The sequence below is a fragment of the Phocoena phocoena genome, chromosome 19, assembly GCF_963924675.1.
Source record: "Phocoena phocoena chromosome 19, mPhoPho1.1, whole genome shotgun sequence".
NCBI classification, from domain to species: domain Eukaryota; kingdom Metazoa; phylum Chordata; class Mammalia; order Artiodactyla; family Phocoenidae; genus Phocoena; species Phocoena phocoena.
Genome location: NC_089237.1, coordinates 23438163 through 23464957, shown reverse-complemented (window position 1 = coordinate 23464957; position 26795 = coordinate 23438163). Strand labels below are relative to the sequence as shown.

Here is a 26795-nt window from a genome sequence, read left to right as displayed (position 1 = left end):
TGAGTTCATGGGATTGTGATGAGCAGGGAGAGAATGTGAGTGAAGATGATTTGTAAACTATGATGCACCATACACAAGAATGGGGCAATGACCATACAGAGAAAAAAGCACTGGTCTCAGACTGAGATCTGGTTTTGAGATCTCTCTCTGCCACATACAGTGGGTGATGTCTGCACAAGTTGGTTAAACTTTCTAGGTCTCCAATAATATCATCTGTAACCCTTCCAGCATCGTAGGGGATTGTTAAGAGGGTGCCCAGCGAGGGCTTTGTGGTCCTTAGCCTATCTGAGGGGCTGTTTTTACTGAGTGGTTCCTGGGGCTCAGGAGAGGGGTTAGGACAAGGAACAAAGCCACCTGACTGGGACCCTCAAACGGACCTTGTGTGGTTGTTAGGAGCTCTGGACGACAGCTGGAGGCCAACAGTCCCTACAGGTGGTGCCCAGGGTGATGTACTGACAATGAGCGGGTGTTTCCCAGTTGCTGGCCTCCGATGCCTATCTAGGGTAAGTGGGTCCCTCCAGGGGTCTCTTAGGATGAGGCCTCAGCTCCCATGTTCCCATCATGGGGAGGGAGGAGCCCTATCCAGCCCCTTTTAAGCCTGCCCTCACCTCTACTGCACCTCCACTAATCCCTGGAAGCTTCCATCCCAGGGGTGGGGCCCTGATGCTTTACATCCTCCACTCCAGGGATCGTGGGCCACTGAAACTCACAGATAGATGTTGGTGAGACCAGAGAGTGACTCTAGGGATGGAAGTCAAAGGGACAATTCTCTTAGGGAGGCAGATAGCAGGTTCAAATCCCAGTTTGGAAATCAGGAGCTTGGCCTTCTGTTTACAGGATGTACCAGGCCATAAACATCACAGGAATATTGGAAAGGGAGTTAGGAAGAAACCAGAAAGAGGAGTGGCTCTGTCTCAACTAACTGGGGTTGGGGGTTGAGAGGCAGAAAGGCAGCATGGTGGATATTCTGAAGCTGTACGTAATCTGCTCGCTGCCCCTCTGTCACATAAAGCTGCTGGCAGGCAGAGAGGCAGGGCCAGGCTGCAGAGGGCTTCTGCTCTCCATTTGCTTGCCTTCGCGCCCTCACACTTGCCCTGTCGCCTCCCATCCTCTCCCTTGTGTTTCCCACCCGCCCCCCACAGCATGGTTAACCCAGGGTCTTGACTTCCTGTTCCTTCCTCCCCGTGGCCCCAGCATGACTTCCTCCTCTAGCCCTCTTCTTCCCCACTCCTGCCTCATTCCCCCCCCCACCCATGTCCCCACTACCTGCTCCCTCCTCTGCCTTTTCAGCCACTGCTGCTCTCTTTCCTCTTCCTTACCTGTCTCCCAGGTATGTCGTGGCCTGGTGTGGGAGGCTCCGACTTCCCCAAGCCCCACTGCTTCTCCTGCTGCCCGCTTGCTTCGGACTCTCGCAGAAACCCCACCTGCTGACAAGTTCCTCCCGGGGAATTGGCAAGTGATTAGTGATGAGCTGTCAGCACAGGGCCCTAAAACTCCCCCGAGAAGTTGTGTCCCATCCTCGGATCCCTGCCCAGTGCCACTGGCTGGAGGCAGCTCACAGAGAGCCTGCCTGGATTTGGGATAGTCAGTCCACCTACCTGGCTCTTCCAAGAGCTAAAATCCAATTCTCTGGCCAGTGCAGAAGCCCAGGCCCCTAACTCTCTAGGCCTGGCACTGATCGCCCACATGCTTTGGGTGGTGCCAGCAAGTCTTCCCTGGCTCCTCCTGTCCACCAGTCCCACAAGCCATCGGATGTGCATGGCCAAAAAGGGGAACGAGGAGGCTGCTGCATTTGGATGAATGGGTGGTTTCCCTTAACTATGTTAAGGAAGAGGGAGTAGAGAGTCCCTCCCACCCTCCCTGTATCCAATGGACAGCTGGGGTCACTGGAAGTCTCCAGAATACTCTAGTCCAGAAACCTCACCAAAGGAGCGCCTCCTTGGAAGCCGCTCTGCCACTCTTTTAAGCTGACCCTCGTTAAGCCCCCATAGCCCCAGATGAGAGTAAAAGAAGCAGGTGCCAAAGAAGCCCTTCTGGGTTCACGAGGAGGACGGTCCCCTGAGGATAAACCCCAGCGCAGTTAACCGAGAGGTGCAAGGGGGTGGGCGGGGAAGGCTGGGGGTGGGGACGGCGTTGCTTAACCAGCCTTGGGTCCTCCTCAGGTCTTGGATGTGCCAGCGCCTCTGGCCGAGGCCCGCTAACCAGCCTCTCCCTGGCCGGCTCCCGCCGCGCCCCCTCTCGCTTGCTCCCTCCTCTCTCCCCTGCTCCCAGGACGGCGGGATGGCTGCGCAGGGCGCACCACGCTTCCTCCTGACCTTCGACTTTGACGAGACTATCGTGGATGAAAACAGCGATGACTCCATCGTGCGCGCCGCGCCGGGCCAGCGGCTGCCTGAGAGCCTGCGTGCCACCTACCGCGAGGGCTTCTACAACGAGTACATGCAGCGCGTCTTCCAGTACCTGGGCGAGCAGGGCGTGCGGCCCCGGGACCTGCGCGCCATCTACGAGGCCATCCCCCTGTCGCCCGGCATGGGCGAGCTGCTGCAGTTTGTGGCCAAGCAGGGCGCCTGCTTTGAGGTTATTCTTATCTCAGACGCCAACACCTTTGGCGTGGAGAGTGCGCTGCGCGCCGCCGGCCACCACGGCCTGTTCCGCCGCATCTTCAGCAACCCGTCGGGGCCCGACGCTCGGGGGCTGCTGGCGCTGCGGCCCTTCCACGCGCACAGCTGCGCTCGCTGCCCCGCCAACATGTGCAAGCACAAGGTGCTCAGCGACTACCTGCGCGAGCGGGCCCACGACGGCGTGCACTTCGAGCGCCTTTTCTACGTGGGCGACGGCGCCAACGACTTCTGCCCCATGGGGGTGCTGGCAGGAGGCGACGTGGCCTTCCCGCGCCGGGGCTACCCCATGCACCGCCTTATCCAGGAGGCGCAGAAGGCCGAGCCCAGCTCCTTCTGCGCCAGGGTGGTGCCCTGGGAAACCGCCACCGAAGTGCGCCTCCATCTGCAACAGGTGCTGAAGACGTGTTGAGGACGTGGCCTGCAGGGGGCACCCGGGCGGGGAGGGGGTGAGGGGGTGGGGGTCGGGAAAGACAAACCTAGCTTTATTACCCCCTTTCCCTTTCGCTTTGTTACGATCCTCCGGGAATTTCCGGAATCCTAGTTTCGTCCATCTGGGGACTGAAAGAGGGGTTCGGAGCTGTCCCCGCCTATGCAGTTAACCCAACTCTGCTGCCTCCCCCAGTTCCACTACAAGCAAATTCCGGAGTCCGCCCCACCCGGGTGGTGCGCATACCTAAGCAGGCAGCAGCGTTTCCAAAAACCTGGTCCTCCCAGCTGGGAGGAAGGGGGTCCCTGGCGGGGTAGAACATCTCCCGCTGCATTGGTTTAGTTAAACCAACTAAACCTTTAACTAAAGGTTTAGTTAAACCTTGGGCTGCATGACCTCCCACCCCCAGTCTTCTGTCAAGGGGACCCAGGCCCTGCACTCTCCACCACCCCTCCCCCGCACCGGACTCCCCGCGGAGCGGGGTGGCGCTCTCTGCCGACGGTCCCAGGCCTAGATCTTGTTTTACCTACTGCGACCCTACACTGTACTCCTGGCCTCCCTTCCCCCCGCCCCCGCAACCGTGTCAGCATCCCCACAGGAAAAAAAGCCAGAGGGCACAGACACCTCCTTGTGGTCGAATGAGGTAGCACACTGTCCGGGGCTCGGGTCTGGCCAGCCAGGGACCTCACAGACCCCGAAGATATCTCCTCGCACCCCAGCCTCGTCTATGCAGCAAGAAACCAGGAACTTAACCAAAGTTGCCCCGCCGACTGGGCCCTCTGAGTCCCCCTTCCCCCGTATGGAACAGAAAGCCATGATGTTTTAAAGCAGAGCCAGCGGAAACCCAAGGCCCTCCTCCCTCTTTTGGTGTTTCAGAGCTATAAAGGAGGTGAAGGGGCTTCCCTGGTGGTGCAGTGGTTGAGAGTCCGCCTGCCGATGCAGGGAACGTGGGTTCGTGCCCTGGTCCGGGAAGATCCCACATGCCGCGGAGCGGCTGGGCCCGTGAGCCATGGCCGCTGAGCCTGCGCGTCCGGAGCCTGTGCTCCGCAACGGGAGAAGTCACAACAGTGAGAGGCCCGCATACCGCAAAAAAAAAGAAAAAAAAAAAGAGAAAGGAGGTGAAGGTGGCTGAGATCTCTTGCGCCGCCAACTGAGGGATGAGGGCGAGGTGATCTCTGCTCTCAGAGAGCCCCACTTAAGTGAGGGAGCTGGTCCCCACTCTTGGGAGGAGTGCCCAGCTTGGGGAACCAAGACTAAATACATAACAAAGCAAGCAACAGGCCAAAGAGCAGGGTGCAGCCCATCTCTGCCGAGGGGCACAGGGGTCGAGTGCAGAGGGCTCAGTGAGCACCGAGGAGATGGGGGATACTGCTGCTTAGGGCAGGCAGGGGGGGGCCCAATTAGCAGGAGCCTTACAAGTGGGTTGCCTTTCAGTCCCTCGGTTCCCCAGCCCTGCAGGGCAATCAGGTCATCAGAGTTTTATTCAAAGTTGGCACTTGCGGCTGGAGACCCTGTCATGCATGGCGTAAGGGTCCCCTGTGGATAAGGTCACCAAACTCCTTGGTTTCCAGTTCTTTCCTGTCTCCAGCAGGCCTCTGGAGAAGGAACAGACACAGCTCACAGCCCAGGAGGTGTGCAGGCCTGGTCCAGTCTTGACTGTGGAGCTGGCTTCGGTGTGGGACTCAAAAAGAGGCTCACTCAAGGCTGTGCTTGGGTCAGCATCCCAGAGAGCCCAGACTGTCAGCAGCTGGGTTCCACATAGTTCCCGGGGAAGAATCCAGACCCCTCTGAGCAGACACCCTCACACCAGCCATCGGAGTAGCGGCGGGTGATGCAGATAACGGTGCCCTCAGAGAAGGAGAGTTCGTTGTCCTTCTGGCGGGTGTATGGGTACAGCGTCACCACTGCAGGGCGGGAGGAGAAGGTGCCATGAGATGTGCCTCCTGCCCTGCCACAGGGATGCTGGTGCCCACATACTGGACCCTAGGGAGCAACGTGGGGAGTGGAGCAGGAAATGCCTTCTCCAAAGCCCCGGGACTCCTCCCCAGCTGAGATAATATTCAATATCAGGCCGGCTGCTTCTCTTCTCTATGGGGGTGTGGGCAACAACAGGCTCACCCCTTTGCAGCTGGAGGGGAGAATGGCTCTGGGCTAGAAGAGCGGGCAATCCTGACCCCAGGATCTGGCGCCTTTCAGTCCCAGGAGTCACGTACCTTTCTCCAAGTATGCATCAGGGACCCAGCTGGGTTCTTCAGGCCCAAAGCCTGGTGGTGGCGGAGGTGGTAGCCCCAAATCATCTACATCCAAGGGTGGAGGAGGGGGCAGGTCCAGGGGCATGGGCAGCTCTGGGGCTGGGAGGGAAAGCAGAAAGGCTGCAAGTGTCACACAGGCAACCCCCTCCAGGCCAAGAAACTTCAGTGTTGGAGAGCAGGGCCCCAGGATCTACCCATTTTTTGCAATCTGCTTTCAGCCCCCGTTCATCCTGGTCCTCCCACAATGCCTCTAGCAGGTAGTAGGTGCTCAGTAAATACGGTTAACATTGAACAGTTGTGGGGCTGTCAGACTCTGCCACTTGGCTGAGTGAGCCAATGCACTTAGTTTAACCTCTCAGGCTCAGCTTCATCTATTAAATGGGAGCGTGAAGATCCTAGGAGGTTAAGTAAAAGTGAGAAAATGGATGAGAAGCTTTGACCCTGGGGTCTGGTATAAAGCGGGGGCTAAATTATGTTAGTTCATTCCCTCCGCCTCCTTTCTTCCCGTTACTCCTGCCTTGGACAAAGTGGTCACTGACATAGACCCAGTTGGACCCAACAAGGGTGAGGGTGGGGAGAAGTATTGGGAGGTGAGAACGACCCCAAAGTTGAGCTAGGAGGAGAGGGCAGAGCTCCTTACCTGTTGGGGGCAGGCACAGTTTCCCCAGCGGAGGGGGCGACAGGAAACCTTCGGAGGCAGCAGGTGGAGGGGGTGGGGGTGGGGGTACTGCCTGCTCCTGGGTCGTGGAGACCCCACCGACACCTTCGGCGCTGCTGAAGACCAGAGAAAGCGGGCGCTCGGCTACATTGGGGGCGGGGGGGACACCTTCCTAACTCAGCACCCAACTGGCCCCGCCCCCTTCCGTCATAAGCCCCGCCCCCGTGCCCCTGAGTCCTCTTAAGCCCCCGCCCTTCGCGACCACCCTCAACCTGGACCCGTGCAGCCCACCCGGCCGAGGCCAGGGAGGAGGCAGAGGAGGCGGCGGAGAGTTTGCCGTCCAGCACCACGGGGAGCTGCACTGGCTCGGGGATCCGGGGCGCTCTCCTGCGGGTGGGCAGAGAGAAGGGGTGTCGTCAAGGGGAAGGCATCAGGCGGGCAGGCGGTCGGTGCGGGGAGGAGGTGGCAACTGGCGGAGGAGGAAGATTGGCGCCCGGCTTGAAGGGGGCTGTGGAGGAGTAGGGTTTCTGGATGGGGCGGCGCAGGTGTGAATTGCGGGGAGGCCTCACCCCAGGGTGGCGGAGCCGGGTGTGGCAGGCGCCTTGATGCTCTTTCGAGACAGGGTGCCGGTCCGCGACAGCTGCGTGCTCAGATCCTGCGGGGGAACAGGGGGCGGGGCTGACAGCGGGGTGGGGGGGGCCTGCAATAGCCCCCTCATCCCAGAGAGGAAATGCGGGAGGGGCAGACGAGAACTGGGAGGGAGAGCGCGGACACAGCAAGTTCCCGGTTCCACTTCCCAGCCCCCCTCTCCCACCCCGCCCCACCCACTCTTGATCGCCGCCTGGATCCCAGGCCTCAAGTCTGCCTAGGCTCAGACAGGCACGGTCAGAAGGCCACTTCCTCTGCATAGCCTCAGCGGCTGAGCCCCACCCGCTAGCAAAAGCATCTCAGCGCTCAGCTTGGTGGTCCCTGACTCTGAGAAACCCCAACGCCAGTGCGCGGTTGAGGAGGTAGAGGTTGACTTAGAAATGTCCCACCTGTCATTTTCGCAGGCCTGGGGAACTGGCTTTGGGGAGTTTGGGGCAGAGAGGAGCAGAACATTTAGAGTGTACCAGTGACAAGGTGCAAACCCACATGCAAGAGAGCACCTCTGTTAGTGACAGGGTTTCCCCTACCTAGAGTGGGTGCATGGGGGATGATGTCCTCTGCTATCCTTCACAAGGGACAAGACAAAAAGGGACTCGAGCTCAAGCATAAAGAATTTAAGTTGGACAGAAGGAAGAACTTACTGGTGAGGCCTGGTGACTGAAGGAGGGAGTGTGCTTTCTCTTTCTGGGGGGAGATGGCGTGTTAATGATATCAAGGGGCCATTTAGATACAGGGGAACGTCCAATCTAATCTGGAATGTTGGAGTGTGGGGACAAATAAACAACAAAATGTGATGGGGGGGTGTCCTCTCCCACCTCTCAGAAGGACATGGGTTGTCAAGAAAATGCCAGAGTCGTTCACCGTGTCCTCCTTTGAGTGGCTGCGTCCCAGCCCCTTCCCACCCAACAGCAGCCCTGGGGTGACTGTTCAGTGCAGTGACCTCAAACCTCCAGACAGAGGAAGTTGCCGATCTCATGTGGCTGGCCCGCCATTCTCATGCACACCCTGACATTCTCCCTCCCCCCTCTTCCCTTTCACACACACCCGCCACCCACAAGGAGGGGTGGGGTGCCCAGATGTCACTCGCAGCAGATCGTGTGATACAGAGTAAAGGTCAGTCATGAAGAGAGGGGTCATGAAGAATTTTTAAGGAAGAAGGGGGTGAAGGGACTCCTCTAAGGAGGCCTTGTGGAGTAAGGTAGCCACTTAGGGTGGTGGCTTCAGGGAGTGAGGACGGAAAGGGACTGCAGCTTGGGACAAGGACATGGTTGTGGAAGAAAACTGAGGGTCTAGAGAGAAGAGAGCCGTGAGGCAGAAGAGGGTGGGGGGACTTCCCTGGCGGTCCAGCGGTTAAGACTCCGCACTTCCACTGGTCAGGGAACTAAGATCCCGCGTGCTGCGTGGCACAGCCAAAAAAAAAAAAGAGAAGAGGGTGGGCTCTGGAGAAAGAGGAGGAGCCCCTCTCTCTACCTTGACTCCGTGACCGATGTCATCCAGGCAACCGAAGTTGAGGGGTCTCCTGTAGTAGGGCGTGAGGGGAGGCAGGCTCTCAGGGGCGATAATTTTCTGGCTGGGGGGCAGCCGCTGGACGGTGGCTAAGGTGCCGATCTCCCTTCGGGCCACCTTCTCCATGTGCATGTTCACCATCTGCAAAGACAGGGTTGGAGACGACAGTGGGGTAGCCTCTGCACAGCACCCTTCCCCTTAAGACTTTGGGGTGGGAGGAGGGACCATCGGAGGCAGGGAAGTCCGGAGAAAGAGTGAGTTTTGTCCCCAAGGGCAGGCAGCATTTGGGGAAAGGGTTGCCAGTTGAGAATGGAACCACTCTGGAGCAACTTCCTGGTGGAAGAGACCAAGGGTTATTATTAGCTGAGCAGGAACCGAGGAAGAGAAAACACAACACCCCTGGGGATGCTGGGAAGAGACTGGGCTGGCTTGGGAGCAGAGGGAGATAAAGTGGAGGTGGCTGAGAATTGTGGCTGGATCAGCTCTTCCTTTGGGGGGACAATAATATAAGTGAATTAACTTCCTCTTGGAATGTACTGTGGAGAAACCTACAGCACTGAGAGGGCGGGAACTCCGATCTGCTGGGGTGAGAGGAAAAGACACACCCACACCGAACATGTGAGTGATACACAGTCCAGACCAACGTGTAGCTGGATCTGTGCGTGTGGTTTATGCGGCAATTCCTTGGCCAAGGATCCAGGAAGGAAGGGGGAGGGTGCGTATGCTAGATGGGCTGGGGTTGCTGTGTGGTGGTGGCAGTGCTTCCAGGGCTGAGGATGACCTTGCCAAGCAAGCACTCTGAGTCTGGGATATTTATAAAATCACCACCCGTGTTTATATGGAAACAGGGTCCATTTTCCTCTTTCCTGTCCTATGCAGCCACCGTGATAGGGAGAGCCTGCTTTCTACCATGTAGGATAGAAGTCAGAGAAAGATGAAGTTCTGCCATCAGGGAGTTCCTGGTCCGATGGGGCAGCAAGGCTCACCCCTGAGACACAGCCACAAAGACGAGAAGGCTCAAAAAGTCTGGGGAGTGCCAGCCTTCTGTGATACAGGTGGGCATTTGGACATGGAGGGAGGCAAGAAAGAAACTTTGCTGCAGAAGGTGTCCAGGTGGGGCTGAAGAGTTGGGGTCTGAGGCGAGCAGCCTTCCCACAGCCCTTACCTGGCCCAGCGTGCTCACACGGGCTTCCACCTGCCTCAGGGCGGACGCCTGAAGGTCCAACATACGCAGAGTGTGTCCAGCCAGGTTGCCCACCTGGTAGGCCACACTGGCCAGGGCCTGGGTGGTGAAGGCCATGGTCTCCTCCAGCGCCTTCCGTTTGTCTGTGGCCTGAAATACACACAGCCCTGGCCTGAGGCCAGCATATTCCACTGGGGCCGCGGCTGGGTGGGCTGGAATGGGATGGGGTATAGGAAAGGTGGGGGCTGAGTTGGGAGGAAGTGGCAACCCTCAGATGTTTGAGGAGGTTTCTATAAGAATGATGTGGTAGGAAGGACTCAGGGGACATCAGGAGAGTGAATCTGCAGCCCTGAGGACTGGGTGCAAGGGAAGGAAAAGGCACCCTGCTCAAATAGTCACACAGGATTGGCTCCACCATCCTCCTGAAGATATATTTTGAGGGGGGGCGGCGGGAGCTAAAGGGTGAATGGTAGAAAGGAAAGAGGAAGTCAATACTGGCTGGAAGAGATATTCTCAGACTTGAAAACCAAACAGCCAACCTCATGCCCCCATCCCAGACCTTCTAACCAGAATCCCCTGGGCGCGAGACCAATGAATCTGTACCTCTAAAAGTTCCTCAGGCGACTCCTGTGCTCCTGGTTTATCTCCAGTCTTCAAGCTGGTGTTTGGGAAGCAATAATCTGATCCATTTTATAGATAAGAAACTGAAGCCCAGGAAGAGTGACTTCAATCATTCATTCCCTCCAATAGCTTCCCAACACACTGAGAATAAAGCAACTTCTAACCGTGGCCTATATAGGGCCTCACAAGGCTGGCTCCTGCTTTCTCTCTCACCCTCATTGCCTTCCACTCTCCCTCACTCACGCCCCTCAAGCCACACTGGCCATTGGGTCTCTCTTCCTGATCAAGCTAAGATTGTTTCTACCTTAGGCCTTCTTTTTTTTGGCTGCGTTGGATCTTTGTTGCTGCGTGCAGGCTTTCTCTAGTTGCAGCGAGCAGGGGCTACTCTTCACCGCGGTGCACGGACTTCTAGTTGCGGTGGCTTCTCTTGTTGCGGAGCACGGGCTCTAGGTGTGCAGGCTTCAGTAGTTGTGGCACACGGCCTCAGTAGTCGTGGCACACGGCCTCAGTAGTCATGGCACGTGGGCTCTAGAGCACAGGTTCAGTAGTTGTGGCACACGGGCTTAGCTGCTCCGTGGCATATGGGATCCTCCCGGATCAGGGATCGAACCTATCTCCCCTGCATCGGCAGGCGGGCTCTTAACCACTGTGCCACCAGGGAAGTTCCTCTACCTCAGGACTTTGCACTGGCTGTATTTCTTTCTAGAATCCTTATTAAATCTCAGCGCTTCAGAGACACCTTCCCTCACCACCCTAAGATCTCCTCCAGCCCACTTCTGTATTGACTCACTATCAGATTTACTCTGTTCTCTTTTCTTCATAACACTTACCACGATCAGAAATTATTATCTATGTACTTTATTATCTATACTCACACACACACACACACACACACACACACACACACACACACACAAATGTAAGCATTGTGAGGGCAGGGAGCACATCTGTTATATTCTGTATCCTGTCCTGGAATAGTGCCCAACACACAGACGGTACTTAATGAATATGTGTCTGTGAGTTACTCAGCGGATTGAATGCAAACCCAGACACTTGCTGGGCATCTTCCTGCTGTGTGCCCGGCACTGTGCCAGGTGCTGGCCAGGGCCACACTTCCAGTCAGTGGCAGTGGGGTGGGCAGGGAGTGGCTGAAGACAGAAGAGGGCTTTTTTTTCCGTCCCAGATCGGACTGTGCGGGTTGGGACAAAGCTTCTCCGGTCATTTGCTTCCCCAGACAGCTTCCTCATCTCAGGTCAGGGACATGGAGGGTAGTAGGCCAATCCATGGCAAGTCTGGGGAGGGGCCAGCGGAGTGACCAGCAAGGCTGCACGCTGAGGTCTCCTTGCTAAGGGCTCTCAGGTACTCCTCTGGGCCTGCAGTGGAGAACAGACCTAGAACCTGTCCGAGAAGGGTGCTGAGAGAGACCTGGGTGCCTCCAGTGTAGCCCAAGCCAGGCTTGAGCCAAAGGGCAGACCTAGAACCTTCTGGACAGCGCACACACACACACACACACACACACACACACACACCCTCCATGCTTTTCCCCTCAGGTGCTCCTCCCTGCCTTTCTGTTCCAACTGAGGGAAAGAGCTGCTCGTTTGCATCTAATTTACATCTCATCAACATATGTAACCAAATGCCTTGAAAAGGCAAAGAAATCAAACCAGAAAGCATAGCAGGTCTTATTCTAGTCCAAGACCTTCCTTTAGTAGGCAAGGAAATGGACAAAGGCCCAGAATGGAGCAGTGACTACTTCTCTGGTCTTAGCTGGCCTTGCCTGTACTGTCCCCTCCCTGGACTGGCATATGGAATTCATCACTGGATTTTTCCTGTCAGTCCAAACAGGAAAAATGTCTGCTTGGGCCCAGCTCTGGGAGGCTAGAGCCTGGATGCCTACTGACCCCTGGCTTTGGTCTTAATCGAAAGTGAGGTCTGGAGAGACAAAGGTCTGGGATCCATCTTCATGGCTGACTGCTTATTCATCATGCAAATCACCCTGTCTACAAATCCAGTGGACCCTGACGGAGAACTCTGCAGTTCACCCCAGCCTGCCCTCCCCCATGCCCCATGGGTTTCCTGACACCTGGTTGGGGTGGAGGGAGGGGTGAGGGAGGGAGGGTGTGGGAACCAGGCTTTGTTTAAGACCAGTTCTGAGAAGTCATCCAAACCCTTCCTTAGCACTTGCTCCCCAGACAAAGATCGTCAGAGAAGTCAGGAAAGGTAACTGGTTGTGCGGTCTAGTGGTTAGTGTTCTGCATGAAGGAAACATAAATCTACAGATTCTGACCTGGGTCAGGGCTTCCGATGCCCTGAGTGTTTTTGCAAGGGCTGCTTCACCTCACTAGAATTGACATATCTATATGTGTCTTCCATCCTTCTGATGAAAGATGGTGATGATGGTGATGATGGTAACAGCTGCCATTTATCCTGCCCTTAAGGAGGAGGCGCTGGGCTAAATGCTTTAATACATTATTACATTTAACCCATATGACCACTGTGAAGGAGGGTATAAGAATCAGAGAGGAGGGCTTCCCTGGTGGTGCAGTGGTCGAGAGTCCGCCTGCCGATGCAGGGGACACGGGTTCGTGCCCCGGTCCGGGAAGATCCCACATGCCGCGGAGCGGCTGGGCCCGTGAGCCATGGCCGCTGAGCCTGCACGTCCGGAGCCTGTGCTCCGCAACGGGAGAGAGGCCACAACAGTGAGAGGCCCGCGTACCGCAAAAAAAAAAAAAAAAAACAGAGTCAGAGGGGAAACTTGTCTCAGGTCCAGGAGTTGGAAATTGAACTCAGCTCTTTGCGACCTCAAATTCCGTGTGTACACTGTGTGCAAACGAGAACCCATCTGGAAGTGCTTTGATATGCGCAGAAGACACTGAAGGAATGGGAAGGCCAGCCTCCATCCCAGTCCATAGAAGGAACATGCCTTCCAGTGCTTGGAGAAGAGAGCTGGTTTACAAGCCACATTCCAGCTCATCTGCAGTAGCTACAATCAGCCACTCAATACCTACACGCGGGGTAACATTTTCAACTAGAGGTTTGGGGGTGCTGCTCTGGAGTCAGAGTTGCCGGTTCGAATCCAGATTCTACCACTAGCTTAGAGACCTTGGGAAAGTGAGTTAAATTCTCCAAAGCTCAGCCTCCTGGTTGTGAAGTAGGAGTGGTCCTCACCTCACAGACTGGGGTGAGGACTGAAGGAGGCAATGAGAGCAGTTTGGGTGCAGAGCAAAGCAGATTAATTTTTGTTACCATTGACTCTCTTTAATCTGCCATTTTCCCATAAGCACTTGCTCCTTATATTATTATTTTTTTCCACACTCCTACCGAGCCGGGAGGTCCCAGTGCAAATAACTGTCTTAAAATCATACAGCATGTCAGGGAGGGGAAGGCAGGGAGGAGAGGGCTCATCGTCAGAAGTCAGGAGTCCTGGGCTGATGCCCGCTCAACCGTTGCCAAGCTGTATGACTTGGACAAGTCACCTCACCTCCCTGAACTGTTGTTTCCTCATCTATGAAATTGGAATAATGATGCTGTCTCACAAGGTGGTTAAGAAGGTCAATGAGGGCTTCCCTGGTGGCGCAGTGGTTGGGAGTCCGCCTGCCGATGCAGGGGACACGGGTTCGTGCCCCGGTCCGGGAAGATCCCACATGCCGCGGAGCGGCTGGGCCCGTGAGCCATGGCCGCTGGGCCTGCGCGTCCGGAGCCTGTGCTCCGCAACGGGAGAGGCCACAACAGTGAGAGGCCCGCGTACCGCAAAAAAAAAAAGGTTAATGAAATAACAGAGGTGCTCGATCGTTGTTAAGTTTCCCGTGCTCCAGACTTGCGGTCCTGGGACAACCCCACAATTTAGAAAGCTATTCTAAAATGCCACCATCCTTATCTTTTGCCGGTAGCCTGTTCCCGGCAGTCTTATTGTCCATCTCCCTGCCTCTGAGTCAGACCCCATCTTTTTAACCTAGCGTAGTCTGACATCTCTCGGCTCTCCCTCAGATCTCAGGAGCAGAACTTTCCCTCATCCATCTCAAGCTCATGACAATGGGAAGTTCTTATGAAGTCTCACCCAGAGCCAGCCTGTACATGGAATGATGGCACCAACAGGTGTGTGAGGACAAGTCTTTGGGCCTCTGGATCTGAGTGAAAGGCTAGGAAGGAGATGAGCCTAGGATGGGGCCTGTAGCAGGATGGGGTAGCGCTGCCTGCCGGGCATGTCTGAGGCTCTGGAAGAGAAAAGGGGCACAGTGGGGGCTTGGAGAGCGTGAGTCAGCGTTAGAGTTCGCGGGACTGGGATGAAGCCGACCTGGAGTGGGAGGATAGATCAGCCAAGGCCCAGGCCGAGCACCTGTCAGGATGGCGTCCGGGCCCCTGGAGGGGCTGGGCCGCCGGGGCTGCGCCTGCTCTGCTTACCTGCACGTAGTTGTCCTCGCAGTAGTCTGCGACTCGCAGCAGGGAGCTGTAGTTGCCCTGCAGGGCCTCCCGGCCCGTGGGGATCTCAAACTCCTGCAGCTGCTGCAGCTCCGCCATGGCCCCCCGCCTCTGCCTGGCTCCCCGGGGAGCCGCTGGTTTTGCGCCTCACCCTGCCCTTGACTGGTCGCCCCGCCTTCCCTCCCTCTCACTGCTTTTGGTTTCCTCTGCTTGAGAGACCCAAACCCACTTGCAAAGGGCAGACACGCTCATTCCGGCACAAGAGGAAGTTAGTCCCCGCTCCCTGGGCCTGTGCTTCTCTGTCCCCTGCCCAGGGGAAGGGGGAAGCTGGGGGCCCCTTGCAGGGGCCCAGCCCCCCAGTCCCTCCCAGCAGAGGAAGCCAAGGTCGGGGCGGCTGTGATTGCTCCCTGGGCCTGGAGAGGAAACTGCAGCGGGGGCTGGGATGGGAGACAGGAGGAAGGGGGCCAGCCTGCTCTGGGGGTGGAGATGGATTTTCCACTCATGGAAGGGGAGGAAAGGGCAGAGGGTGGGGGCTTCCTTGGGAAGCTCGGGGATGAGTCACCAAGAGACAGGGGACTGGAGGGTGGAGAGGATATGGAGACCGGTTGTGCTGGGGGCCCTAGGGCAGTGGTGCCGCAACAATGGAAAACAACCGATGCAGCAGCCAGGGAAACCATGCTAGACACCGGGAAGATACAGCCAGAGGTCCCCTGAGAATCATTATCAAGTCTCCGAAGGGTTACCTGCAATGAAGATCTGGTGTACATACATGCTCCGTACCTGATAGCGGCAGGACAAGATGAAATCAACTAAGCGTAGAACAAGGGCCTCAGATGGGACAACAGGAAGGACTTGGCTTTGAGAAGCACTACGTTTAAATTCCAGATTAACAGGCCGGTCTTAGGAGGCAGCGGTGGCTGGAGCCCTGAGCCCGCCTCAGGACGTCTGTGCTCCAGTTCCTGCATTCACGGGAGGAGACTCAGACAGGATGACCTCCGGGGTCCTGTCCTGATCTCAATTTCTTAGTGCTCAGAGCTGTGAGTGGGACTTGGATCCTGGAGCAGGGGAAGTTAGGATGGACTCCGGGCCTCCTCCCGGCCCCTCCCACTGGGGAGTCTGTCATTCATTCTAGAGTCAGGAGAAAGAAGAGGATCCCTCACTGACCACATCGGTCCCTTAACATCTGCTCCTTGAGAGGGTTTCCTGTCATTGGACGGGCGTCAGCCTGAGCAGGAGCTCGGTGACTATTAAATGGCACAGCCCTTGGGTGGTCCTGGGAGGAGAACAAGAGAGAGATCGGGACGTGGGCCCTGAGCTCGGGGACTGCTGGGGGAGACCCACACATGGGGCTCAAGGGGAGGCATGGAGGCAAAAACGTGTGGACACAGGTGTTAGAGGTGTGGCCATGGGCCCAAGTGCTGACAGGCACAGCGTCCTAAGTGAGTACATTTTTACTGAATGAGTGAATGAAGATTGAGCCGGGAGAACCTTGTAAGGTGAAATGGTGGGGCTCGAAATGGGGACACAAGGCTTCTCGGGTGAGGGAAGTTAGGAGCTGGTCTAGGAATTGCCTCATTGGGAAGAAGAGCCTCAGAGCAGGCTCAGAGGTAGGGGAGGAGAGGGCTTGGGAGAGAAGGCCGGGGAAGGAGAGGAATCAAGGCCGGAGGGTGAGAACAGGGAAGCGGGCTGTAAGCCGGAGGGGTCACTACAGGAGGGGGGCCGACGCAGGGGCCAGGGGGACTGCAGTGGTGGCAGTCTTGGAGGCTCAGGCTGCTGGATGGGCTTAGAACCTTGAGCCTATGATCAGCTTAGGCATCAGAGGTCTGGGCTTCCAAACCATCTGCTTTATCCAAAGACTTTCAGCTGCTGAGGAGCTAGGAGGCTCAAACTCCATCTTGTCTGGGTTGGGGACAAGATTTGAAGTGCACGTTCTTTCTTGGCAGGTAAGAGGGGCTGTGGTTGCACTGGGCTGGGAGCTAGCCTTAGAGTTATTGGGTTAGGCACTGGGCAGGCCTTCCTGATAACCCTGTAGTAGTGATGGTGATGATGATAAATGTATTGCATTCATTATGTGCCAGGCAGCGTGTTAAAATATTTTACATGCATTATTTTCTTAGTACTCACAATAATCATATAAGGTAGGTAGCATTATTATACCCATTTTGCAGATGGGGAAACTAAGGCTCAAGGAGGATGAGCAACTTGCCTAAGGCCACACAACTTGGAAGCAGCAGAGTCACGATCAGAGTTGGAGTCTGGCAGATTCCAGAGTCTTTCTCTTAGTCCCTAAACTACTCTCTCTTCTGACAGGACCTGGAGTTTCCTGAAAACTTCTACCTGTGTCATTAGGTGGAACAATAACTTTGCTTCCCAAATCTGCCTCACCGAAAGAAACTCTTCTCTCCCTTCTCCATGCTCTGATTCCCTTTTCCTCCATAGACAGGTCTTATCTAAAGGGCAAGGATTGTCTGTGCCTCCCCCATGAGGCTGGGAGCATCCTCTCCTCCAGAGGCTAGACTCATAATGGGATGGGGGTGGGGGTGTAGTGAATCTATGGTGAGTAATGAGAATATACGGTGAGCAGGGAAGAGGGTAGAAGTTGAGGTGTGGGGAGTACAGAGGAGGGAGCTGGGGGAGCCCAGGGGATTTGCAATCCCAGCTGTGGAATCCTTTCCAGGACCTGGTCTCTCCAGGGCAGGATGGCCCAGGAGCTCAGTGAGAAGGAGCTTTTAAAGATGGAGGTGGAGCAACTGAAGAAGGAAGTGAAGAACCCAAGAGCTCCGGTGAGCCTCCTATTCCCTTCCATGCTTCCTCTTCTCCATCCTCTTCTGGTCCTCATGGAGCCGGGACACGAAGGAGGAAGTGATGGACAGCCTGGTTGTGGGCCTTCTCCAGGACAGTAGAAAGAGCAGGAGGTGCCTCTGGAATGGAATGGGAAGTGGAAGGAGGTCAGGGTTTGATCCCACAAAGGTGTGTAAGAGATAACCTCAGAGCCTCGAGGGCTCAATGTGCCCGGCCCTGTCCCTGGGCTGGGCCTGGCCAAAAAGTCCCTCAGGGTAAGAGTCAGGCTTTGCGGTTCTGGTCTAGGAATTCACACCTGCCTGTGCCTCTCATCTTTCTCCTCTCCGGCCTCTATCCCCACCCTGCCCAGAAGCCTGCTTTCTTGGGACTGAACAAATCATGAATCCCGAGCAACAGACAAGGGCTAGAAGCACACTTTACTTTCTCGCAGATTTCTAAGACAGGAAAGGAAATCAAGGATTACGTGGAGGCCGAAGCAGGAAACGACCCTCTCCTCAAAGGCATCCCTGAGGACAAGAATCCCTTCAAGGAAAAAAGCGGTTGTATGATAAGCTGATGGCACTGGAGCCCCTCATCCTGAATGCCTGCCCCTCCTCAGCCCCCTCCTTATCCAGAATCAAGTATCCTGGGACGCCCGGGGAACCAGTGGATGTTCACCTTCTCTTAGTCACAGAATGAGTAAAGATGCCTGGTTGCATGCATCACGAATCCGTTCCCCAGTCCTGCTTTGAGCTCTTCTCTCCCGTTACCACCTGCCTGGTCACTGCTGACCCCACTTGGAAACACTCCCAGGAAAGCTTCCCTGGCTCAGCAGTTGACACCTAAACTCGTCGGGTCTGAAAAGACTGCAGTTCCCTGAGACCTGGGACAGTCCTTGGGAAACAGTTACTCCTCCCATTTCCCCCCTCCACCGTCTGCCTAGGAACCAGAACTCCCATTCAGAGCTTTCGGGTTGAGGACTGGAGTTGGGGCGTCCTTTCCCCCCACCTCATGTCCGGTCCTGTGGAAGTCCCCCTGGTCATTTGGGTCTCCCCAGATGGCCTGGTGACAAAAAGAGCTCGTAAAGTCATGATGTCATGATTTATTGAATGTTATTGAGTGCCTGTTCCATGCTGGGCTAGGATAGAAAAGTGAGCTAAATTCAAATGGCTCTTATTTTCATGGAATTTAGCATAGAAGGCATGAAACAGGGATACAGTTTAATCAGTAAGTGCTGCTGTGGGGAAAAGAAAGTCAAGGGTGGTGCAGGAACACACAGCAGGTGGACAGTCAGGGCAATGTGAACTGTCAAAGTGAACTGTCGCAGGCAAGTGGGGGCGTGGGGGCTGAGGACAGACCTGGGAGGGGTGAAACATGGGGCTGGAGAGGAAGATGAGCTCAAGTCTAAAGGATCTCGCTGTGAGCTCAGGTAAGAACTTTCTTTTTGACCCTCATTGCAATAGGAAGCTGCTGAGGGTATTTAAGCCGCAGAAGGCTAGGTTTTGATTAGCATAAGGGAGGCTGGATCCTGCTAAGGTCGGGAAGACTAATTCCTAGGCCTTGTTAGCAAGATTACTGTCTAAAGGGGCCACAGACAGACGTTCATGATGCAATGCGTTCAGTGCAATGTCAGAGAGGTCTGCGTGAAGTATGAGGGGGACACATAGAAGGGCTATCAAATCCAGCTGAGTGGCTGCGTTGCATCCCGGGAGGGAGGACAGGAAAGGCCTTGAAAAGTAGGTGATACTTGGAGCTGAGTCCTAAGGGGTTAAGTTGTAAAGGGTGGATGGGTGGCAAATCTGGTTGAAGGGGCAGTTATGAACAGAGGAATAGATAAACGAGGAAGAAAAAAAGAACATGGGTTTGTATGCAAACACTCATCAGATCAGTTGTTGGAATGTCAAGAGAAAGGCCTGGATTTTTAGGATCTGCTGCTAGAGAGGTGGGGTTGGAGACCATCAGAAGGTCTTGTTTGCAGTACTAAACCACTGAATCTGCTGGGAGTGGGCTGGTAATGTTTGCATTTAGAAGGGAACAGCTTTTGACAAGATGGAAAGGAGAAAGAGTGGAGGCAGAGAGGGAGTTAAAGAGATGATTGTGAGCTCAGGGGAGAGGTGGGTTAGGGCAGTGGCTATAAGTCTAGAGGGGGAGTTCTTTGCGAAATAAAGTTTTCAGATCTTGACATCTCATTGAGAGGCGAGGGACAGGGGGTGGTCAAGGATGCTGACGAGTTTCTGGCTTGGAAGGTGAGAGAGAGAATTGAAAGCAAGTATCTGAAAACAAACCTAACATAATACATTGATCTGAAAACAAACCTAAAATAATACATTGATCTGAAAACAAACCTAACATAATACATTGAGCTGCAAACTCCCTCAGCCCCTCCCCAGTGGGCCACAGCCCTACGGTGTGTCCTGCTCCTACAGGTGAGGTCATGGGCCACTGGTCAGAATCCAGGATCTCCCGGGAACCGTCCACTCCTTTCCCAATTCCATAGTAACCCCACTATGCCATTCTGTGACCTCAATAATAAATTCAGCCACCCCAATATACTCTGCTTAAGAGCAGGAAAAGAAGAGGAAACATTTAAATATAATACTTTTTTTTTTTTAATGGGGAAGTGTTAATATTTCATATGCCTCCATCAGTAAGAAAGGAAAAACAGATGGGGGCTACAGTCACACGGGTGTAGGTCATGGGCTATGGCTTCCTTCTTGGTTGGAGTTCTTGGTCCAGGGGTGGACTCCCACCTTCTTTCCTCAGGACTCTGAACCCTTATCAGGGCTCCAGGTAGAGCAGTGGTTTCTTCTGCTCACCTTTGTTACCTGAAAAACCCAGTCTGCCTCCTGGTGGGTTTCAAGCTAAAAGACACAACCAAGGCAAAGAGTGGGAGAAGGATTTATTACTTACAACAAGTAAGGAGAACACCAGGGATCTTTCCCCAAACAATAAAATTGGGGAAGTTTTAAGCTAAGGATACGTGCATACTCATGAAGGGTCCACAGGAGTCCAAGCTTGAGCTGATTGAAGTCATGAGGGTCAGAAAAGGTCCCCATCATTATCCCTTAGGTTCTAGCTGATCTGGTGGTTGAGTCCTTCAGGCTAATCTTTACCAGTGAGGCAAAACTGGGCGTCTTTACAACTGATATATTATCTTTGATATAGTACAATAACTTCTCTCGCCTGATAACAGTTGTTTGCTTTTGCATTCTTTTGTTCCCTTAAGATCTTTAATTACTGAGACCTGTTCAAGGGCAAGCATTGTGGCCAGGCTTACATCACCAAATGGCTTAGGCCAAAAATGGCCTCTCTTATGTCAAGAAAGTCATGCCTGGTTCTCTTTCTCCAGGGACCCCTTACCTTATCTACTTACACCTTTACTCAGGGCACAGTGCCCCAGAGGTTCTCTAGGCTCCACCTGTACCCGCCTAGTCCCCCTAAGATGTGGTGACCATCATAGGACCTCAAGATCAGTGGTGGGCCCAACAGCTTGACTCCCTTTTCTGTCTGTTTTCCTAGTGCCAGGGGAGCCTTCAGTGACCAAAGGCAATCTCAGCTTCCATTTCAAAGGAATTAGTATTTTGTGCCCTGGTGACAACATTCCTTCCTTCACATTAGCAAGTTCAGAGGAGGAGAATGAGGGTGGGTCATTGAAGTCATCTGAGCCACCCTTCTCCACCTCCCCCCACCCCCACACAGATCCCTGAGCCTTTTGCCATGAAAGGAAAGCACCAGATGGTTGTTGTTACTGGTTCAGGTCAGAGCACGTCCAGCAGGCTCTTCACAGCGCCTCATCTTTGGAACATGGTATCTCCTCGCTGGCACCAAACTGGGGCTCCACCAGGCCGGTGCTCACTCTGTAAGGCCACCAACGTCCAGATGATGGACCAGATTGACAAACCCCCAGGGACTTTTGCTTTACTGGGATGGAGGAAGAGGGCCGTGAAAAGACCAAGCAGAGAGGGTCAGAGGTGTGAGGACACCAAGCAAAGACACGGTCATTGAAATTCTGATGACCCTGAGCAGTAAAATGATGCCAAGCCAGGAAAAGGGAGGAAGGTGGGTGGGATGCCCTCGAACTTCTGACTTCCTGGTCAGCTAACATCCAGCTGAATACCTTCCAAGTTTCACATTCTCTAGCACCTTCCTTCCACACCGCACGTTCACCGGAGACTCCCAGGATGAAATTCCCAGGCATGAGAAGGAGGAGAGGGGAAGAGGAGACAGCTAACTTAGTTAATTCCAGGCTCAGCTGCAGGGCTGGCTGCAGCTTGAAATCCTGCCTAGTGGGTCAGGTAGCTTCGCCTCCACCCCTGCAGCCCTAGGGAGTGGAGTCGGGGGTGGGGGTGGGGGTGCCCCTCCCCCCCGCCCCGGGGTCTTATCTGCTCAGCATGTCGGTGCCTCAGGCAGAGGGCAATTACCCAACCCTGACCCCAGGGTCTCTGGGAAAGTTAGTCAGAGCCCCCAGCCGCCTGCCACCCATTCCCCAGCTGAGCTTGAGGCCTGGAGACTTAGATCAGCTTTGTGGGTGTATTCCACCTGTGCCGTCACACGGGGCCCCCTGCTTAGAAGGGCCCTGTGCTTCGTTTAACACTCTGTTGCTTCCATCTTGAAATTCTCAGTTTTTGAACATGGGTCCCACACTTTCATCTTGTCCTGGGCCAACACGTGTCTGGTCCTGTGTAGGGAGACAGAGGCCCTGGCCTGCTGGACAAGGCAGGGTGCTTATCCAGGAGCAGGGTTTAAAGTGGGGTTCAAAATAGCATCGAAAGGCTCGTACTCCCTGCCCCCCTCCACCATTTCTGAGGGTTAGAAGCTGGGGTCGGTGCAGGGGGGAATGACTCTGCAGTAGTGTCTCAATGTCCCCCTGGCCCCTCTGACTTTTCTCTATGGGTGAAGGGGGTGACATCACCTGCAACATCGGAGCTGAGGAAACAAACCAGCGGGGCCAGGAGAGGAGAAAAAGGCCAAGAAGAGATGAGGACTCTGCCCACTGCCCCATGCCGTCTGATCAGATGCAAATTCCTCAAGACTCTACCTTCTACCCTGCTCACACACTCATCTGTCTGTCCCTTTGTTCCAACGGCCTCGCACTGAGCTCCCCTCATCTGGCCCCTCTACTCCCACCCCCAACGCCTTGGCTGCAGTGTTTCTCTGTGGCTCCCTTGCTTACCTCCTGTAAGACCAAGTCAAGACTTGTGGGTTTAGCACCAAGGCCCTTCCCACACCACGAGTAAGGGTCCTGCTTATCCCTGAGGCCTCAGCTCTCCCCACTGCTCACCCCTCCTGCCCCCAGGGCTCCATCAGTGGAGCTTTTCTTAATTCCTCCACCAGCTCGTGCTGGGCTTGAGACACCTTCTGTATCCAGCTAATTCATGTAGAGTCACAACTAGGCTGAAGCATCCCTTCTAGGAAAGCTTTCCCAGATCCTCTCCTTTATGACTGAATGAATAGGTCATTCAAAATTAGGTAGTTCAGAATTTAAGAAAGAAGTGTAAAACGGCATACCATGAACAGTGCCTCCCTCCTCTTCTCCTATATCCCTCCCTGGAGAAACCAATGTTAACTGTTTCTCACATGAGCTCTCAGAGATGTTTTATGCAGATACAAGTCAACACATATAAACAGTCTCCCTCTTTTTACACAAATGGTAGCACTTCATGCCGTTCTGAGCTTTTGTCTGGATTTCTTTTTTTTAACCTTACCTAGCTGGACTTCACTTACCTTTGGTGTCTACATGTACTCCTGAGCCTATAACCTTTCATTTTAAACTCTCCTTTAGTCTTCCATTTATTAGTCAAGTTTCAAGCTCCTTGAGGGCGGGGGGAAAATCTTTGATTTTTGTATTTCCAGCACCTAGAACATAGTAGGTGCTCAACAAATGGGTGTGGAATGACTGAGTGATTCCTCTTTATAGGCTTACTATGCGCCAGGCATTGTGTATTGAATATACACTGTGTCATGTACAAATGAATAAACCAAAGATAATGAATGGACAGCCCTGGGAATCTAGCATAATGGAGGGGCCAGGCTAGGCACAGACCCGGCTTCCCTGGAGGTCCTGGTGTTCTGCCCTCTGCTGGTCACTCCAGGCAAGGACAACATCCTGCAGGCGTTACCTTCCCGACAATGTTGTCCCTGGGGGCCCTTCTGTGAAATAAACCCATGGGAGGGGCTCCTCAGACTGCTGGCAAGGAGGAGAGAGAGGTTCTCCCCTCAGCTACTGGGGATGGAAAAGGGAGGAAAGGTGGTGGTGGTGGGGTCTCAGAGAGAGAAGTCTCAGAGAAGCTGAGCTAGGAGGGGAAGGAAGAGGGGGTGGTAGTGGGTTCAGAAATATTAGTGAGCAGTTGTGAAATCACTTTAGTAGTTGTGACCAGATTTATTTCTCTTTAGTATTTATTTCTTTATTTATTCTTTATTTATATTTATTTTGGCTGCGCCAGGCCTTAGTTGCAGCACACAGGATCTTGGTTGCGGCTCATGGGATCTTCAGTTGTGGCAGGCAGGATCTTTAATTGCGGTGCGCAAACTCTTAGTTGCGGCATGCATGCAGGATCTAGTTCCCGAACAGGGATCAAACCTGGGCCCCGTGCATTGGGAGCGTGGAGTCTTACCCACTGGACCACCAGGGAAGTCCCGAGACCAGCTTTAAAAAAATAAAAACATAGAAAATATCAGAGTGCAATTTACATAGAATAAAGGTGAATATTGTTTCTCAAACTTTTATTTCAGTTTTGTGTATGTGTGGACTGGTTTGTGATGTAAAACAGATATCTTACTGAGGATCTTTGTACAAACAAACAAGCAAAACATGGTGAAAGCCACTGGAGACATGATGAGAAAGGTCCTGGGGAGTAAGTCCTCAGTGGGCATGAGGATTCCCAGCAGAATCAAAGCTCAGAGAAAACCATAATTCAAAAAGACACATGCACCCCAATGTTCATTGCAGCACTATTTACAATAGCCAGGTCATGGAAGCAACCTAAATGCCCATCAACAGACGAATGGATAAAGAAGATGTGGTACCTATATACAATGGAATATTACTCAGCCATAAAAAGGAACGAAATTGGGTCATTTGTAGAGACGTGGTTGGATCTAGAGACTGTCATACAGAGTGAAGTAAGTCAGAAAGAGAAAAACAAATATCGTATATTAACGCATATATGTGGAACCTAGAAAAATGGTACAGATGAACCAGTTTGCAGGGCAGAAATTGAGACACAGATGTAGAGAACAAACGTATGGATACCAAGGGGGGAAAGTGGCAGGGGGGTGGGGATGGTGGTGCGATGAATTGGGTGATTGGGATTGACATGTATACACTGATGTGTATAAAATTGATGACTAATAAGGTCCTGCTGTATAAAAAATAAATAAAATAAAATTCAGAAATTCAATAAAAATAAAAATCAAAGCTCAGGGCGAAAGGCAGGGCAACTTTTGTGGAGCTCAACCTCTATCTCAGTGCAGAAATCTTCCTACACCCCATGTGACAAAGACCTTTGAGCTCCCTGACTCCAGACTCCCAGGCACCAGAAGCTCAAAATTTCTCAAGCCTGTTCCATTGATGGACAGCTCAGACTGTTAGAAAGTTCTTCCCATTTGCCCCTCTAACTTCCACCCATGAGTCCTCATTCTCTGCCTCTGTTGCAACCAAGACTAGGAACAACTAGGCAAATAAATTGACAACTAACAAGTGCTCTATAAGTTTTCTTTTCCTTCCCATATAAGCATTTGTTTTTTTCTCAAGAATCTAACTTTCCATAGTCTTTATTATTCTGGTTATCTTTCTAGCAGTTAACATTATTGAGCCTATCATGGATGGGACACAGAGAAAAGGACTTTTTGCTTACTATATTATTAAGTCTTAGAGCACTGCCGTGCAAAAGGGACCGTTATTGTCATTTTACAGATGAGGCGCAGAATTTTTTTTCCAGCGTTATTGAGATGTAATTGACATATAACATTGTATAAGTTTTAGGTGTACAACATAATGATTTGATATACACGTATACATTGCCAAATGATTACCACAGTAAGTATAGTTAACACATCCATCACCGCACGTAGTTACAATTTCAGAACATTTAAATTGCTTACCCAAATGCACCCACCCAGTAATTGACAGGATGAAATTTATCAGTGTCTTTGTGTGATCCCTAGAATTGAACCTGATCCTCTGAATGTGGTTCAGCTGGCTCAGAATAGAGGATCTTTATCCTGACTCCCTCTCTGTGGACAGCTTTTGATCTCGGATTTCTCATCTGTGACCACGGCAGAAACATGTCTCTAGGCAGGTACTTTTTGACTTTTGTTTGTTTGTTTTCTTTTGTGGTTTTTTTGTTTTGTTTTTTGTTTTTTTTGCGGTACGCGGGCCTCTCACTGCTGTGGCCTCTCCCGTCGCGGAGCACAGGCTCCGGACGCGCAGGCTCAGCGGCCATGGCTCGTGGACCCAGCCGCTCCGCGGCATGTGGGATCTTCCCGGACCGGGGCACGAACCCGCGTCCCCTGCATCGGCAGGCGGACTCTCAACCACTGAGACACCAGGAAAGCCCCCTGTTTTGTTTTTTAACTTATTGAAGTATAGTTGATTTACAATGTTGTGTTAATTTCTGCTGTATAGCAAAGCGATTCAGTTACACATACATATATATACATTCCTTTTCGTATTCTTTTTCATTATGGTTTATCACAGGATATTAAATATAGTTCCCTGGGCTATACAGTAGGACCTTGTTATCACTTTTTGACTTTTTAGATTGACATTCAGAATAGTGCATACAACATAATGTACACTTTAACAAAATTTTGTAAAGTGAAGAATCAATGTAACCTCCACCCAAGGACAAGAAATACAATAGTATCAGTACCCCTGGAAGACTGTTGCTGGCCCCTTTCCAATCATGGCCCTCTCTCTTCCCCAAAGTATTCCATATCCTCACTTATACGTGAATTACTCCTTTGCTTTGCTGATAATTTTACCATCTAAGTTTGCAGCTCTAGACAATATACAGTAGTTAATTTTGCCTGTTTAGAAATTTTATTTATTTATTTTTGGCTGCTTTGGGTCTTCATTGCTAAGTGCAGGCTTTCTCTAGTTGCAGCGGTGGGGGGGGGGCTAATCTTTGTTGCGGTGTGCGGGCTTCTCATTGTGGTGGCTTCTCTTGTTGCGGAGAACGGGCTCTAGGTGCGCGGGCTTCAGTAGTTGTGGCTCACGGGCTCTAGAGCATAGGCTCAGTAGTTGTGGCTCTCTGCGGCATGTGGGATGTGGGATCTTCCCGGACCAGGGCTCAAAGCTGTGACCCCTGCATTGGCAGGCAGATTCCTAACCACTGTGCCACCAGGGAAGTCTCAAGAAACTTTATACAAATGGAATAATTTATCATTTATCCTTTTGTATCTACCTTCTTCTGTTCAATACTTAAAAAAAAATTCACCCATTTCGTTGCATGTAGTTGTCCATTTGTTTTGTTGCTGTGTAATATTCCATTGTGTGGCCTTACTGCAAATTATTTATCCATTCTACTGTAGGTGGACATTTGAGTTCCAATTTTTGGCTATTATGTTGCCCAAAACTCTTACACGTGCCTCTAAGTGCACAAAAGTACACATTTCTGTGGGTATATGTACAAGAGTGAAATTGCTAGATCATAGGGTATGATATCTTCAACTTTAG

The 26795-nt window shown here is 53.0% G+C and overlaps 3 protein-coding genes across 4 annotated transcripts; 2 read left to right on the top strand and 1 right to left on the bottom strand.

Moving 5' to 3' along the window:
• The first annotated feature begins 458 nt into the window (after positions 1–458).
• PHOSPHO1 (phosphoethanolamine/phosphocholine phosphatase 1) lies at positions 459–3109 on the top strand. Its single transcript, XM_065897752.1, has 2 exons — positions 459–503; positions 2272–3109. Exons 1-2 carry the CDS (start codon positions 459–461, stop codon positions 3028–3030), a joined length of 804 nt encoding a protein of 267 aa, XP_065753824.1. The 3' UTR covers positions 3031–3109.
• A 1679-nt stretch (positions 3110–4788) lies between these two features.
• Positions 4789–14434, bottom strand: ABI3 (ABI family member 3). Of its 2 annotated transcripts, none has more exons than XM_065897720.1 (8): positions 14318–14434; positions 9278–9445; positions 8077–8253; positions 6528–6613; positions 6250–6345; positions 5941–6074; positions 5262–5399; positions 4789–4952 (listed from the first exon to the last, which is right to left on the bottom strand). In XM_065897720.1, exons 1-8 carry the CDS (start codon positions 14432–14434, stop codon positions 4789–4791), a joined length of 1080 nt encoding a protein of 359 aa, XP_065753792.1. The 2 variants fall into 2 exon arrangements, with proteins under 2 accessions (XP_065753792.1, XP_065753794.1); XM_065897722.1 differs by having other exon boundaries at positions 9296–9445.
• A 2586-nt stretch (positions 14435–17020) lies between these two features.
• Positions 17021–17913, top strand: GNGT2 (G protein subunit gamma transducin 2). Its single transcript, XM_065897692.1, has 2 exons — positions 17021–17118; positions 17568–17913. Exons 1-2 carry the CDS (start codon positions 17035–17037, stop codon positions 17691–17693), a joined length of 210 nt encoding a protein of 69 aa, XP_065753764.1. The 5' UTR covers positions 17021–17034; the 3' UTR covers positions 17694–17913.
• The last annotated feature ends 8882 nt before the right edge of the window (positions 17914–26795 follow it).

Excerpts from the sequence above, each read along its gene's own strand:
- PHOSPHO1 (XM_065897752.1), top strand. The coding sequence starts at position 459 with ATGAGCGGGTGTTTCCCAGTTGCTGGCCTCCGATGCCTATCTAGG. Across the intron at positions 504-2,271 it reads GCCTCCGATGCCTATCTAGG|GACGGCGGGATGGCTGCGCA; the intron begins GTAAGTGGGTCC and ends CCCTGCTCCCAG.
- GNGT2 (XM_065897692.1), top strand. The coding sequence starts at position 17,035 with ATGGCCCAGGAGCTCAGTGAGAAGGAGCTTTTAAAGATGGAGGTGGAG. Across the intron at positions 17,119-17,567 it reads TGAAGAACCCAAGAGCTCCG|ATTTCTAAGACAGGAAAGGA; the intron begins GTGAGCCTCCTA and ends ACTTTCTCGCAG.
- ABI3 (XM_065897720.1), bottom strand. The coding sequence starts at position 14,434 with ATGGCGGAGCTGCAGCAGCTGCAGGAGTTTGAGATCCCCACGGGCCGG. Across the intron at positions 5,400-5,940 it reads ACTGTGCCTGCCCCCAACAG|CCCCAGAGCTGCCCATGCCC; the intron begins GTAAGGAGCTCT and ends TTTCCCTCCCAG. Across the intron at positions 4,953-5,261 it reads TGATGCATACTTGGAGAAAG|TGGTGACGCTGTACCCATAC; the intron begins GTACGTGACTCC and ends CCCGCCCTGCAG.